This window comes from Vidua chalybeata, chromosome Z (assembly GCF_026979565.1).
Source record: "Vidua chalybeata isolate OUT-0048 chromosome Z, bVidCha1 merged haplotype, whole genome shotgun sequence".
NCBI classification, from domain to species: Eukaryota; Metazoa; Chordata; class Aves; order Passeriformes; family Viduidae; genus Vidua; species Vidua chalybeata.
Genome location: NC_071570.1, coordinates 63222221 through 63238102, shown reverse-complemented (window position 1 = coordinate 63238102; position 15882 = coordinate 63222221). Strand labels below are relative to the sequence as shown.

General features: G+C 37.6%; 1 protein-coding gene across 3 annotated transcripts in view; it reads left to right on the top strand.

Moving 5' to 3' along the window:
• SKIC3 (SKI3 subunit of superkiller complex) overlaps positions 1-15882 on the top strand; it is a 47572-nt gene that overhangs the window by 11375 nt on the left and 20315 nt on the right. For 2 of the 3 annotated variants that reach the window (XM_053968749.1, XM_053968748.1), the window contains exons 11-26: positions 2677-2810; positions 3448-3534; positions 3623-3726; positions 3828-3954; positions 5121-5300; positions 5708-5832; positions 6304-6557; positions 9526-9628; positions 10375-10551; positions 11401-11545; positions 11695-11773; positions 11889-11950; positions 12073-12129; positions 13197-13265; positions 14185-14259; positions 14830-14971. In XM_053968749.1, the coding sequence (XP_053824724.1) occupies positions 2677-2810; positions 3448-3534; positions 3623-3726; positions 3828-3954; positions 5121-5300; positions 5708-5832; positions 6304-6557; positions 9526-9628; positions 10375-10551; positions 11401-11545; positions 11695-11773; positions 11889-11950; positions 12073-12129; positions 13197-13265; positions 14185-14259; positions 14830-14971 (1920 nt within the window). The remainder of the gene's footprint in view (positions 1-2676; positions 2811-3447; positions 3535-3622; positions 3727-3827; positions 3955-5120; positions 5301-5707; positions 5833-6303; positions 6558-9525; positions 9629-10374; positions 10552-11400; positions 11546-11694; positions 11774-11888; positions 11951-12072; positions 12130-13196; positions 13266-14184; positions 14260-14829; positions 14972-15882) is intronic. The other variant, XM_053968750.1, reaches the window with a different exon arrangement.

The window sequence follows — 15882 nt, the reverse complement described above, 5'->3', positions numbered from 1 at the left end:
TTTTGCAGTCTCAAGCTTATGCTACCTCTCTGGGTTTATGAGAGCTGAAAAGCACCTTATGGTGCTTAGTCTCAGGAGCAGAGAAAATACTTGGCTAAGTGGATCCAGAAAGTTGTCTGATGGTTAATATTTAGAAGGTTTACATGTTCTGCTGTGCTGCTTCTGCTGTTGGTTGACCAATGTTGGCGAGTGACAGATTGCCTGAAACCACAAGGGTAGGTGTCACAAATATTTAGCCTGGTGGATAATCATGTTTCAACCTGAAAAACAAATTTTTAATCAAGTTAAGGTAAAGTGCAGAATTGATGCATAGTACAGCTGCATCTGAAGAAACTGAGTGTAAAACTTCTGTGTGTGCTAGCTGGCAGTGAGGACAATTATTGCGATCTAGTGATGCATGTCTCAACTGAACAGGACCACTCTAGTGGTTATAAATGAAGGGGCAGCTGAAGTGGATTTCTTTTGTGGCAGGGAGTAATGCAGTGAAAAGTTTTTAGAAAGACTTGAAGAAGTAAAAGTGACCAAACAGACCTGGCCAAACAATCTTGGGAAATCAAGGGAAAGTACTTCCTGGCAAGGAGAATTCAAAAGACCTGCAAACTTGGGTGAAGGAAAAATGAAAACTGAACAAAATAGGTAAAAAAGAAGTTTATTGGAAAAAGAATGAAAATGAGGAAATTCTTTTCCCATCTGTGTTCAGCATGGAAGATCTCAGAATAACTTTATACCAAGACCCTTCTTTTCAGCAGATTGATCTAACAACTTGTCTATGATTACAGTTAATAGCAGTGTATGTAAAACAAGACAAGGAAACATAGCTTTAAGGAACTATGAGATACCAACTTAAGAACTGACTGAAATGAAAATGTTGAAGTTTTAAGGGGTTTCCATAATTGCATGCTGAAACCGTCTTGGCGCCCAAATACTTCAAAGTAGATAGCATGGCTCTGAATTTTAAAAAGGAAAGGTCAGGGAAAACACAGACAGGTCTGGTATATTTAGTGGTTGAAATAGTGTAAACTGAAACAATAGAGCAAAAGAAAAATATTTTGGGTAGACAGCATGGCCTTTTTAAAGTTACTAATTTAAAACTCCTATGAGCTCATAAATAAAGGAGTTTTCCAGGTGGTAATTGGTGAGATCCCTTACATAACTGGTAAGGAAACTGAGTAACCTTGGGTCAAGAAGCAAAGTTGTAACACTGAGTGTGGGGGTTTTTTGCTTTAAGTTAAAAAGTAGAGTACAGTATAGTAATTACATCTGTTTTCAGACTGGAAGGAGGTGTCCCTGATATTTTCCCTGATACCTGTGCTGTTTATGAATGCTGAGTAATAAAGTTATAGTTTGCTGCTATGCAAAGTAGACTGCAAAACTTCAAGGTGATTACCAGAGTGCATAACTGAGTGTTAAGACTATAGAATTTTATTCATTGTTTTAAATGCGGAATGATAGAGTTGCAGGAAGAAGTGTTCTCACAAAGCTACGCTACTCTCATTGAAGAAAAGAGGAGAAGGTCCTCATTCAATATGAAAAAATAGGACTGTTTCTTTCCTCTGCTATGCTTTACAGGCAAGTCAAATATTAGCAATTTCAGAGAAGGGAATGATTAGTGAAACATACCATCAACACACAGTGGCTTTAAGAACTTCAGCAGCATAATAAAATCTGTGTGTAGTTTTGGTAATGATCTACCCCATCTCAAAAATAAAATAAGAGTAGAAGTTAATAGACTAAAAGTGAGGTTGATCTCATGGATTAAAAAGTGCAGCTTATGAGAACAAGTTAAAAACCTGTCAAGTCATTTTCCAGCCCAGAGAAGAGATAATTTTGAACTCTGTGCAGATGCAAATGATGTGGAGTATAAATAAAGATCAAGTGTTTAGTTTTCCTGTGTGAGGTCTGGCTACTGCCAAATGCAACTAAAATGTCAAGGTCAGAGCAAACAAAACGAGTTTTGTTTTTCAATGCAAGAAGTTAGTAAGTTCCTTGCTAAGAGATACTGTTGATGCAGAAATTGAGTCCAAAACGTGTAGAAAGTTGGAGACAATTTTGGAGAAACATCGCTTTTTATTTGTCCTGTCTTAGTGGCTGTATCAAATGAGACAACAGCTCATCATACATGAAAATAAATAAATAAAATTAATTGAGTTATGCAGGAAGTTCTTGCCTTGGGAGAATGGTGATGCTCAACAGAGACTTCCATCTCTGAGGTGAGACGATACTGTGTATTCAAAAGTAATTGGAACTGCATTAAGGGGTACAAAGTAACTTCTGTAGAGGCACCAAGGTAAATTCCGGTTTTCAGTAGTATTCTTTTATTTGAACGCTGAGATGTGAAACAACTTGTCTGTTGAAAGGTAGTTTTTTCTTTAGAACTCTAATGAGAAAAATGATAGCACTTCATTTATAAGGCCAGCAGCTGGAAAACAATCAGTATCCATGCATCTGAGATGACCTCCTAGAATTGACTTAATTGTTAAACTTGAATGGATAGAAATGTTACAGGACAATTTCTTATTCATGGTGTAGAACAGTCTGAATGGTGTTCTGTTAGACAGAAAAAAATCTGTAGTTAACCTTGTAGTTAACAAGATTTTAAAATATATTTGGAAGAATGCTGCTCTGTGTAGTTTTCTTTTCTCGTTTAACTTGATGAAAGGTTCTTCTTGTCAACAGCTCTTGAGGCTCTTGGAACTCCTGAGAGTCCTAATCTTCCATGGAAGAACCTTGCCTTTCAGTTGAAAGCAGAGATTTTGATTAAAATAGCTGATGCTGATGCTGCAGAAGAAGCGATTAAAGCACTTGAGCAGGTATTTTTATTGACTAAAATGTTTTGTGGTTTTTTAAAATATTGAAAAGTGCTCTTATCTTCCTGTACTTAAGCTAAGTATTTCTACCCGGGCCTCCTTTCAACTTTGTGGTTTAAATCATTCCTACCAGCCATCATGTAATTCAAACACTTCTTCTGTCCCTGGTTTTCAGGCTTTGCTGCAGCTCTTTTTCATTTGTAATTCTAATTTTGGAAGCTGTCGCTTTTGACTTTGTCTGGTCTTGCTCACTGTTGCTGGTTTCTTGCTAGTTCTATGCTGTTACCCATCTTAATTTGAATTCATGTTATAATCTCCCATGTCCATTACTCACTTGTCGTTAGTCATGAAGAAGAACATGTTACTTTATGATTGAATGGTAAGCTTTGGCAGAAGTTGCTTCCCCTTGTTTTTGTCACACAATTTCATTCTTTGTTGTTCTTCGTATTTCTGCACCTTTGTCCTTATAATCTTCTACTTGCCCTTCATCAGAATTTTTCTAAATCTTCTCGGGGTAATAGAGAAAACCGCTAAATGGTTTCTTGTCTTTATCTTCATGCAGTCTGTCTGCTTTTGACAACTTTGACTTCTTAATGTGTGGAGAGAATAAATTAATTGTGTTTATTACTTGGAGTTCTAGATTATAGATGGAAGCAGTGATCCAGTGATTTCAGCTCTCAGGGGTCAGGCTTATCTTAACAAAGGTTTAATGGATCAGGCTTCAAAGGTTAGTGCTTTTTGTTATTCCTGTGAGCTAAGTACAATTCTTGGTTTCATAGAGGAAGTGACTAGGGAAAAATAACATCCTTTTGCAGATTTCACAAGAGCTTCTCTTGTCCCACCCTGATGTGGCTGAGGCCCATGCTCTAGAGGGTTTCATCCATTATTCCCAAAAGAACTATGAACAGGCAGAAAAAAGGTAGACTTTTTTTTTCTTTCCTCTAACAGGGAAGTGTTATGGGATAGTGTTTTGCAGCTTTTGAGAATTTATCTGACCTGACCTGTGTTCATTTTGTTTAGTTTTCTAAATGCTATTGAAAGAAAGGCTGGAACTGCAGAGTATCATCAGTACCTAGGGCTCACATACTGGTTCATGAGCGATGAGACAAAAAAAGACAAAGGAAAAGCACTCACTCAGTTCCTGAAGGTAAAGACTGCTTTAACTGTTGATGTAGAATTAGTGTTTTGCTACATCAGAAGTCAAATATGGAAAATACACTGATGTGAATGAGAGACTTGAATATTCTCCTTGTTACCATATATGAACCTCCAGAGCCTGCATACTGGGTTCTGCTGTGCAAAAAGGCATTGCAGGGAGCTGTGTAGCTACCTTGAATCTTCTGCTTTTGTTTTCCTCTTTTCAGCTAATTCTTTAGGCCTTTGAATTGGCAAAATTTGGTGGTGATTCTCTCAACCTTCTCCTTGGGGGCTGGAAAGTGGAGGCCTCCAGATATGCAGCATATGTCTTTGAAGACCTTTTGAAAGGTAGAGGGCAGAATTCAAGTTGAAAAAACATAAAGGAAAAACGTTGAGAATGGTGTTAGGGTTTCATTGTCTGTCCAAGGATGTAAGTTGGTAAAGCCCCATAATTTATATGCTTTTTCTGATCTTTGAAGTAATTATGATCATTGATATTTAAAAGGTGGCTTTTTCTCTGAACATAGATCATAACATGAATCTAAAAGATTTCGTTTGACATTAGTAACTTGGAAGTATACAAAATAACACTCAAGGCACTGTAAACTCACCATGCAACATCATGATAGGTATTGAGAGCTCAAATCATTGCCTGCTGTTTGCACTTTAATAACAGCAGAGTATAGTGGGAAATGTAGTTGAACAGTTTTTTTAATTATAAACCATTTTATGCAATGTTTATTATTATTGACAAAGCTGTTTCCTGCTGTTTGGAGGCTGTGGGTTTCTTAACTATAAGCAAATCAGCCTCATGTATCTAAGAAGGAACTGAAACTTTAGACATGGCTGGAGTTAATTCTGGTATAATATGGTAAGAGTATGAACATAATGAGCATGAAAATTATGAGATGTCATAAAGATTTTTCTCCTAGCATGACTATTTTAGTACTTTGAGTGGAAAATGTTTTGTGTCATGAGATTTGTAACAGATTTTCCAGATACTTAAAGCTCAGGTAATCTGTGCAATTTAAAAAAAAAGTTTTACAGCTCAAATATGTCACAGAAGGGGCTTAAAAATATGATAAGCAGAGGCTGAACAAGGAGTTATCACTGCACCTGTCTATGAGTATAATCTTTTAGAATGCTGTCTGATGGTGTGTTGGTATTTCCTTATAGGCTGCAAAATTGGACAGCTACTTGGGAAGGGCCTTTTTTTATCTAGGTAACTACTACAGAGACATTGCTGGAGACAAAAGTAGAGCTCGTGGTTGCTATAAAAAGGCTTTTGAACTGGATGAGACGGATGAAGAATCTGGAACAGCAGCTGTCAACCTAAGTGTGGAACTTGGAGACATGGTATTGTACATTCAGAATGTCAGAATTACTGCTGATTTTATGTCCTTCCTGTTTGAGGAATCACTTCGGGTTTCCTCTGTATTTAAGTTCAGAAAACAAATGTTCTGTCATTGCTTAGCAGCTTTTATAGTTCGACTTGCTTCAATTTTATGTTCCAATTCCAAATTAAATTTATTTGGGGAGAAGGGTGGGAGAACCAAGCATTACATTAGAGTCATCATGTGTATAGATGAAGGATTTTTTTTTCAGTAGGGAACATAAAGGGAAATTTGGGGATTTTCTTTATTTAGCTTATGTAACTTCTTTTTTCCATCCTTCACCTTTCTGCTTTGAGGAAAGCATACAAAGTTACAAGAATATTTTTAAATGTTTTTTGTTTACTAACTTGACTTTTGGTGCTTTGTTAGGACACTGCCCTGTCAATCCTGAATAAGGTAACTGAAAAAGCAAGACCTGGTACAGCAAAATGGGCCTGGCTTCATCGTGGTCTTTACTACTTGAGAACTGGTCAGCCATCACAAGCAGTGTCTGAGTAAGACAACTGGTGGTTGGTTTAAATCCTTTTCTACAAATCCCAATGAAATGGTCTTTGCTCATAGCAAGTTTTCAAAATAAGTTAGGTGATTATAGCTTGTACTTAACAAAGGAAATGGGTCTAAGCAAGCTGTCTGTGTCTCTCTTCAATTCTCTTCAGTTCTAGAATTCACAGAATGTAGTCTTGTTAACATAGCAGTGTTTTGTACTAACAAGCCTGGTGACAGGCACAGACAAGCTACTATAACACTGAATAGCCAGGGTGAGATACAATTCCTAAAATTGTGTAATGCCCTCTGAAGATGAAAAGGCTATCATGCTTTGTTTAAAAGTTCTATGTAATTGTGAATTTGTGTCCTGAAGAGTATATAATGCAAAATTAGTGTCCTGAGCATATACAATGAAAGGAAATGATTTGTTAAATAGTATCATATTTAATTTAAATAAATGTATGTCTTGATATCTTCAGTTTGCAGGCAGCTCTAAGGGCTGATCCAAAGGATTCCAACTGCTGGGAGTCTCTAGGGGAGGCTTACTTCAACAGAGGTAGCTACTCAACAGCTCTGAAATCCTTCAGGAAAGCAACTGAGCTGAACCCAGGGCTCGTGTACAGCATTTACAGAGCTGCAGCACTTGAGCAGATTCTAGGCAAATACAAAAATGCTATTGCTACCTATCAACAAATATTAAAGAAGACAGAAAACTATGTGCCTGCATTGAAAGGTAGTATGTCTGAATTTGAAAGTGTTCACTTTTCTTCCCTTTACACACTGTAGTGTTTCAGTCTTTTGGAGGAGTTTTTGGTGTATTGAGGTTTTCTTATATGGAGGGATAGAGTTGTATTTTGGGTATGTAGGGCCATGAGGTCCCTGGCATGAAGGTTAGTTTGTAGTAGTACAAATACCTGAGAAACTCCTAAATCATGATGAATGTGAGTGATTATTTCTCTTTCAAGTAAGTATGAAAGGTAGTTAGTCCTATGTGGCTACCAGGGCAAATGAGTAGAAGAACTGAAGATACATAGAAGAAGCCAGCTAACAGTGCTGCAGTTTTACCTAGGCAGTAAAACACTGGCTCAACAGGCAATGAAATCAGACTGCCATTTCAAAGAGATGGGCTTATGCTGATTTTCTTCTGCTCCTGACCATGCATTCCTCACTTCTTGTGTTCGTCTAGTGATTCAGACACCTCTGAGCTTTTACAAGTAGTGAAAAATAGCAGGGAATCCCAAGATATCTCACAAGTGTTACAAGTGGCAGGGATAGAGACGTTCAGGATATAGGTAGGAATAGAAAGAAGTGGGGCAATTGGAACTTCTTCTTCTTCGTTATGGAACTGTGATTCTGAAGTTATATAATGCAGGGAGTGTATAAAAAATAAATAATTGCTCTGTTTGTGTTCTCCCTGCCACTTAGTCTTCAATCATTCTCACCCTATATACCGATCTGAAGCAGCTGCTTTTTGTTGCTTGATGCTAGTTTGAATTTGTAATTATTTTTTCATTGTTTGTAAGGCCTTCTGGTTTCTGGATGAATCTAAACTGATTCTTGGAAGAGTTAATTCAGAAATGTTGGGTTATTATTGCAACAGTGGGTTTTATTCTGAAAAGGTTTCAGTGTGATTGACTTCTCTACCTCCTTCTGTATAACTCCACTGATTTTTTTTTTTCCCAGACTAAAGTGATATGACAAAAGCTCCATAATGGAATGGGAGTGTATTGTATTTAGGCAATTTTGCTAGTTGTTTGGCAAGAAGGGAAGAGCTGACTGCAGCAGCAGTTGCAAAGGTGCTGTAGAGACCTGTGCATATGCATATGGTTTTTTTCAGTGTCTGTGGGTAACAGTTGACAGTGTTACTAGTATTAAAACGCTTTGAGTACTTCAGTACACAGTATCAAGATTCCTCCCCATAGTTGCCTTTATACTTAGTGTTTTCTTACATCTCCCAAGTCTTCTTTCATAAAGGCTCACATTGTAATGTCTGGTTTGTAAGCTATAAATCCTTTTGAGTCTCCAAACAGCCTTCTTTCTTAGAGACTTCTTATGCTGTTTGGTCTGATATTGTAATTTTTGTGGACCTTCTTAAAACTCTCTGAAGTTCTTGGACTGTCCCATCAGTGTTCATTTTCAACTATTCTGATAAATTTGAACAGGTTTTGAGTTGAGCTGTTGGAAGCATAGTCTCTGGTAGTTGAGAGAATAACTGTACTGGTGTTACTTCACTGCGTCTTTTCAATGTATTTTGATTTTGTGCTACTAAATACTTATTCTGATTCTGTTCTAGCATATCTTTCATGTTATTTTGGGGAATAAAATCAATTTTGTTTTTTTGATTGCAGAGCATCTTGACATCTGATAAGCTTATGATCTTGGGACTTCGGGAGGGGGGCAAGATAAAGACTCCTACAAAACACTATTTTGGTATAGGTGCAGGATAATAATAGCATGAGAAAGGTAGCTTCAGAACTGTCAGAATAATCTGAGAATGAATTGTACTCATATCCAGTGACTTACTGCCGGACAGAATCACTGCTGCTGCCAGCAAATGTATAAACCAAGCACTTACTATTTCCAAAATGTTAGAAATTTTTACATGTGATGCAGTTCCTTTTTCATAGCGGGAATTATCTCCAGTTATGATGGTTTGACCTTGTCTGGGAATCAGCTGCCCACCAAGCTGCTCTGTCACTCCCCTTCTCAGCAGGATGTGAACAGAAGACAAAACAAGATTGAAGAAACTCATGGGTCAGGATAAATGCAAAGGCCACATGAAGAAGCAAATTTAGTAAAACAAAATTTATTCTCTACTTCCTACAGGCAGGCGATGTCCAGTTACTTCTCATGAAGTAGGACTTCAGTCTGCCTAGTCATTGCTTCAGGAAACAAATGTGATAATAAGTGCCCCCCCACAATCTCTTTCACATTTATCTCAGCTTTTATGGCTGAGCAGATGTGATGTGGTGTGGAATATCCCTCTGTCAGTTTAGGTCAGCTCTCCTGGCTGTGACTCCTCTAGGATTTTGACCACCCCCAGCCTACTGCTGAAGCAGAGAATTTTGTAAAGACTGCCTTGATGCTGTTCCAAACACTGTTCATCAGCAGCCAAAACACTGGTGTCTTATCAGCACCTTTCCAGCTACCAATACATAGTGCAGCACTATGAGGGTTGCTACTGGGCAAGTTAACTCCATCTCATCCAGACTCAATACACCATATGAAGTAAATTCTTATATTAATAGGATTAAATAATGTTGGCTTCAGGTTTTCTTCATTGAAGACTTTCCCTTTTGCCTACCCTGACATTCTTTATTGCTTTTATTTCTCTGGATTGATTTTTGACACATGTAAACTGCAAGCTGGTGTATTTGTCAATGTAACAATGCAGATTTCTCAGGAGGGGTTTACTTAATATTTAAAGATAAACCCAAAGTTTAAATGCTATTTTTTTATAATTAATTAGGTTTATTTTAATAGCCAAATGATTCTACAATTCACACTTCACAAGATAGATTAAAAGCAAAGTCTCTGTTGTGGCATTGTGGGTCTTTTGATTTTGTTACGGTGTATGCAGGGTATAGACTTTTGTATAAGGTAGAAATGCTGACCTGGCTTCCAGGCTCCTTCCCTGCTGTACTTTTAAGCATATCATAGAAGCATTTATTTTCACAGAGAATATTTTCTCTTACTTTCAGGACTTGGCGAGTGTTATCTCATGCTGGCAAGATCAGCCCTTGGCAACTATTTGGATAGGAAGGCTGTGGATTACATAGAGCAGGCCCTTGCATATTTTACAAGGTAGGTACTAAATATTCACTTACTTAATTTCTGCTGGGATTGTGGCAGGAATTGTGGGATTGACAGGCAGAAAAATAAGAGTTAAATGTTTGAAAATTTTTAATTAAACTGAATCAAATGGACTAGGACTTCTAATCTAGAAGTAAGAATGTGTTTATTAAAAAGGGTTTGAGTAACAGATTCTAAATACAGGCTGCTTAAATGAATGACAATTACAGAGTTTTAGGTTTTTTCTTTTCAAAGATAAAGAGACATTGGATTCTAAAAAAAGTGTGAATTGACACAGAGTTCTCTTGTGTAGTCCTGGTAATGTGTGGATCTGGGAGGAGTGTGTTCCTACCAAAAATAATGGATAAGAAGAAAAGAATTCCTTCCTTCTCTCAGTCTTTTTGTTTTGCATTTCATACAAGATGTGCTAAATTAAACCTTGGAATAACTGTTGTTAGAGGAGAAAGTCTATGAAGTTTCTGCAGATGAGTAATGTCTTGTGAAATGACAAATGCAAGATTGCATATAGTCAGCTGACATGTTGGGGTGTTTTTGTTTGGTTGGTTTTTATTGTTCTTCCTTTTTAAATTTTGATCTTTTAGACCTGTAGCTTGAATAGGAGGAAACTGGATTAAATCAAACACCTCACTGATTAATTGTGTTTGAGGTTGTGCCACTCTTCAACGTGGCACTTTTTTTCAGAAAAGGATGTTGAAGTGTCTGAGTGGGTGTTACTTGTGTTTTCTTTATAATTGTAGGGCAGTAGAGCACCGTCCTGATGTATCTTGCCTCTGGAAACTGTTAGGAGATACCTGTACTAGTGTGCATGTTATTTCACCAACCAAAGTGAATGTTCAAGTACTAGGATCCCTTCTGAGTAAAAATGCAACCAAACAGGTGCTGAAGAAAAATGAGCTTCTCATACTGGGAGGAAGGTAATATTCTTTTATTGTGAAGAACTTCTCTGATGTTTAAGATTCCATGGAGTCTCAAGTATTCTAGACTTACTTAATTTGTAGAAAATGAAATACATGCTGATCTGTTGATACCTGCATATGGGGTAAATGGATTTTCATGCTTCCAGATAACACTACTCATTTCAGGGTATGTGTCCTGTATTGCCACAGTACTGTCAGCACCTACTCCTCTCCTTTTTGTCTCCAGGCACGTGACTACATTCTCCCTGCTATTCCTTAAATCACACCTGTTTAAATGCAGTGGTGCAGTATTTGCTGACTAATTCTCCCAGGACAATGGAAGTCCAAGATAATACTTTCAGCTTTCTGTCTGTGCCTTTTTCTTGTAAAAAAATGTCAGAAATTCGATGTTCTGTGACTCCCTCTAAACTTTTTTCAACTGGATCTGTAAGACAGGATATGCATCTGCTTGGTGAATCTCAGCCATGATCTGTAAAGTCAAGTACTTCCTAGGGGAAGCCTGATGAACTGTAAAAATGACTGATGTTTGTTTTAAGTAAAAGCGTGCATAATGTAATCGACAGAGCTTTGATTTGATGCGCACCTACATAACCATTTATGCCACACCTGTGGCTTCATAAGTGGTGAGCACTACAGATTGCCTTTAGACCAGATTCAGACAAGTGTCTGAATGAAAATGTATTAGTTGGTTTTTTTTTTTTTTTGCTTTCAGTTCTTGTCTGGTTTTGTTTATATTTATGCATGTTTACTTCATTTAGGTTTTTAAGCATTCTTGAATGCTTTTTCAGCTTTCTGCTCTTCGTGTAGAGACTTGGAATAATGATTCTGTGATTCATGTTTCTGTAGGTGTTATGGCAGAGCTTTAAAGCTGATATCTTTGCCTAGCATATGGTGTGATCTTGGAATAAATTATTATCGCCAAGCGGAGCACCTCACACCAGTTGGCACTGACAAGAATGAGATCAGTGAACTGCTAGAGAAGTCTTTGCAGGTATTGCCTGTATTTTCTGGTACATTCTTTAAACTGGTGTTCTTGCTTCTCTGCATATTCTCATACTATACATCTCTGAATAAGTAAGTGCATAAAGTCACAATTTTTGCTCTCCTAATCATTATAATCCACATTTCATTTTCTTCTAGTGTCTCAAAAAAGCAGTGAGACTTGACAGCAAAAATCATCTTTATTGGAATGCACTTGGTGTAGTTGCTTCCTGTAGTGGTAAGTCTTCAGTGACAGCCCCAGATCTCTAACATCCTAAATTAGAAGGAAGCTTGACTAATGGTGTTTTGAAATACAGTTACATTTAGGTCTCCATTTTGCTTTCTCCCCCCAGCTATTGGGAATTATGCTCTTGCACAACATTCGTTCATCAAATCTGTTCAAGCTGAGCAAATTGTAAGTGCTTGTAGACAGCTGCCATCTGTTTCAAGTGGGCATTTAAGACATTTCCCCAGGCGCACTGCTATTTCTGAGGAGTGTAGTAATATATAGGTTTTAATTTTATTTTTTATGTTTAGAATGTTGTTGCCTGGACCAACTTGGGGGTTTTGTATCTGGCAACTGGAAACATAGAGGTAATCTATTTCCCATCCTCAAATATAATTTTCCTTTCTGTTTTTTTTAAGGGTGTATATGGGGATAGGAGTGTCAGTTTCAAATGTCCCTTTCAAATTCAAAAAATATACATCCTTCAAAAGAAATTAGATTGGGATTTGAGGAATACAGATAAATTAAAAATTTGGTCAGGGGGCTATGGTTAAAGTGAATTGTGAACTTCTGCTGAATTGGCAAAGTTGCTTTCGAACAGCTGGAATGAAAACTTAATGGAAGGACAGAGAAGCAGTTAGTCAAACCAGGGCATGCCAGGTTTGGCCAAGAACTTCTAGTTGTAGGCCATGGACTGAACTCCCAGTGTTTGAGTTCCCATAGATACCTACTTTCTGCTATCAGCAGATGTATGATTTACTGTAACACTCCAATCTTCAGAGTTTCTCTGGAAAAAAATTAGAATACATATTAAGTGAAGTCTGGAGCTCTCATGCAGTTAAAGTACATCCTGTCCTATTTGCTGGTTGGTATTACAGAAATTTTGTTGATTGGAAATGTGATGATCATAATTATTTTTAAGAAAAATAACTTGATAGTACAGACTGCTTACTGCTAAGACTGCTAATGCTGAGACTTGGTTCCCCTTGTGCCAAATAGAGGGAGGAACTCTTAAGCATAGGCCATAGGGAGATGACTTGTGGGTGATAATCAGTTTTATCCTTTTGAAAATTTTGTATTACAAAAAAAGTGAATTTTCAAAACTGGATCCTCCAACAGTCAGATTTTTAAATTATTCCAAGGGTTCATTTAGCTTCTGAATTCTCTAGCTAGGAAGGAAGCATATTTATAAGGGAGGGGAACTTTGATATTGTGAAGTTTTCTAATTTTTGTTTCATTTTCTTTAAGACTAAACTGGTTTATTTCTCTGGGCAATGCATTGTTCTGTGTGGTACAGAAGATGGTTTTAGTAGTGACCTAATTCAGTCCATTAAGTCTCTTCTAATACTACTGCATGTTAATACCTGTGTGTACTCAGAAGTGCTCTGTTACCATGCCAGGCAGTTCAACAGCAGTGTTATCTTTGCTTCTACAGCAAGCTCATGAAGCCTTCAAGGTAGCCCAGTCTCTGGAACCTTCTTACCTGTTGTGTTGGATTGGACAGGTATGATGAAAAATCATGAAACTGCACACAAAAACCAGTTGTCAAAGAACTTCAACTTCAGCCTAATTACTGGCACTTATTCATGCTCCTAAAAATTGTTTTTTAAGTAAAGGGAGCTTCTACTTCCCTTGTTTCTATAGTGGTAATACAATGGAAGCTACTGTGTTCATCAGACGCACTCATATGATGTTTTTCTAGCTGGTATTGTGAGTTCTCTAACAAACTGTTAACAAAACAAACACTGAACTCTGAGGCTTTTTATAGACAACTGTCAACAAAGCACTGTCTTTATAAGGTGATAGTTATTTTAGCTTCAGCTATACCACTAGTTCATTATATGGCACCACCCAACTCTCATCTCGGTCCCTCTTTCTAATGCCACTGTTAGAATAAGTAAGCTTCTAACGTACCTGGGATAAAGCACTTCTCATTTTCTGGGAAGTATCTTCCTCCTCTGACTCTGAAGGTTGATGTGCTCCTTCTGATAACTAGGCCATCTGTGAATAGTTGAGATACTTTTGACTTTTATGATTATTATAGGTGAATTTCATAATGCCATGCTGCTCACCTGCTAATGATATCTAATTGAAAACTGGATTCTAGGAAAGAACTAGCGCCAACACATGCTGCAATTCAGCTCTTGTCAGATGTTGTTATAAATTGTTCTAATACACGCGAGTCTTTGTTCTGAAGAGTGCAGAGCAGCAGCCAAAGAGTTTAAATTACTGATACAGTGTAGGCTGCTTGTGTTCCTCTTGTGTTCATTTTGTTTTTAAAACCAATCTTACTTGTAGACTATGAGAAGAAAGTGTGTTCATGTTGAATACTTAAGATATGCCTGACATAGTATGAGCTAAGGTTTTTGTTAGTGTCATAATTTTTAAAGTACCTGACCATAGCAACTCTTGCTTCTCTCTAGGCTCTTATTGCAGAGACTGTAGGCAGCTATGATACCATGGATCTCTTCAGGCATACGACTGAACTCAGTATGCATGTAAGTGCATAACAGTTGTAACAGTTGTATTGCTCTGAAGTTTCTGTATATCCAGCCTCTCTACTTAGGAGATATATATTTTTTTAGGCATGTCTTGAGTAGTGAAACTGCTACAGTCATGTTTCAGATGAGATTGTCTATCTTCCATGTTGTTGCTGACTTACACTGGTACTGTATAGCAGGCAGTTACTTTATAAAATTCTTTAGTCCCAAGGGTTCAAGAAATCATCTCTTTAAGTCATGAAGAAACATTCTCCACATTCCACAGAATTGGACAGAGATCAAAGGCATAAAATATTTCTGGAGAGAGCAAGGATACTGCCAGGACCCTGTGTTCTATGATGCAGCACATTATATGAAAGCATAAGAATATGCTTTGCTTAGATGGCAAATTAAAAGTATGTGTGGGGTAATTCAGTTTGGTATATTCTTCTGCTTAATACTGATGCAGATTTTTAGCCAAAACTCTGTCCTAAAATGTAGAATTAATATTATTATAATCTGCAATTATTTTGCTGTATCTTGAGCAGGTTTAATGATTCCTATTTTGGGGGGTGTCTGTTTTTTGAGGCTGAGGGAGCAAAAGGCTATGCCCACTGGGTATGTTCAACGCTGCAGGATAAAGCCAACAGAAACACTGTACTGTATCTGTACAACATTGTTCAAATGAATGCTATACCAGCAGCCCAAGTGGTCTTGAGCAAATACACAGGTAGGTAATTTAAATACCTTTCTAACCTGCACACCTAACAGATGCATTCAGAATGAATCAATACACAGTAGGTACTAGTTCTGGACAAGAAAGATCTGGCTGAGGTGGGGAGAGGCATTTTAGCTGTAAACTAACTGAAACAGGGTAAGCAGACCAGTGGCCAATTTTCATTATCACACAATGATGAAATGGATGTGGGTTCTGTCTGCTTACTCCTTCTAGCTGTTTTAAAGCCCAATTAAAATAGGGACCAGAGCCTTGTCATGCTTCTCATAGGGTGTTTGCACTCAGACTCCCTTTGCATGTGTCTGTATGCATAAGTGAAGATAACAGCCAGATCCTCTGTCTCTGTGATGTGAAGCTTGTCAGAGGATTGTTGCTGTGTGTTGTGTAACTCAATATTTTCAAGCATATGATTTTGTTTACCTTCAGCAGGCGATGGACTCTGGTTTGGTGCATGATTCCAAGCCAGCCGCCCCATTGGATATGTCTAGCCTGGAAAGCAGATAGAGCAAATGCAGATTTTCATTAGTCTGCAAGTATTCCCATAAAGAAATCATTTGAGTAATCTGTTGCTGACATTTGAGAGCTAGAAAATACATCTCACAGTAAATGAGATGAATGTGAGACTGTATTTCTTTGTGCCTTGTTCTTAAGGGGACTCCGGAGAGCCTTCCTTCCTAGTTTGGGGAGAAAAGTTACTAGTCTGAGATGAGTTGACAGCTGACAAATTTGTGCCTTAGCAATTAATTAAAAAATGACAAAATTACTAATCTTGGAAGGGACCATAATGGTCATTTAGTCTTATCTCCCTACTCAAGCAGGGTTGTGCTATAGCACATTGTACAGAATTGTTTCAGAGTGTATTAAGAATGAAGTGTAAGATTCTACTAGCATTTTCATAGAGTCAA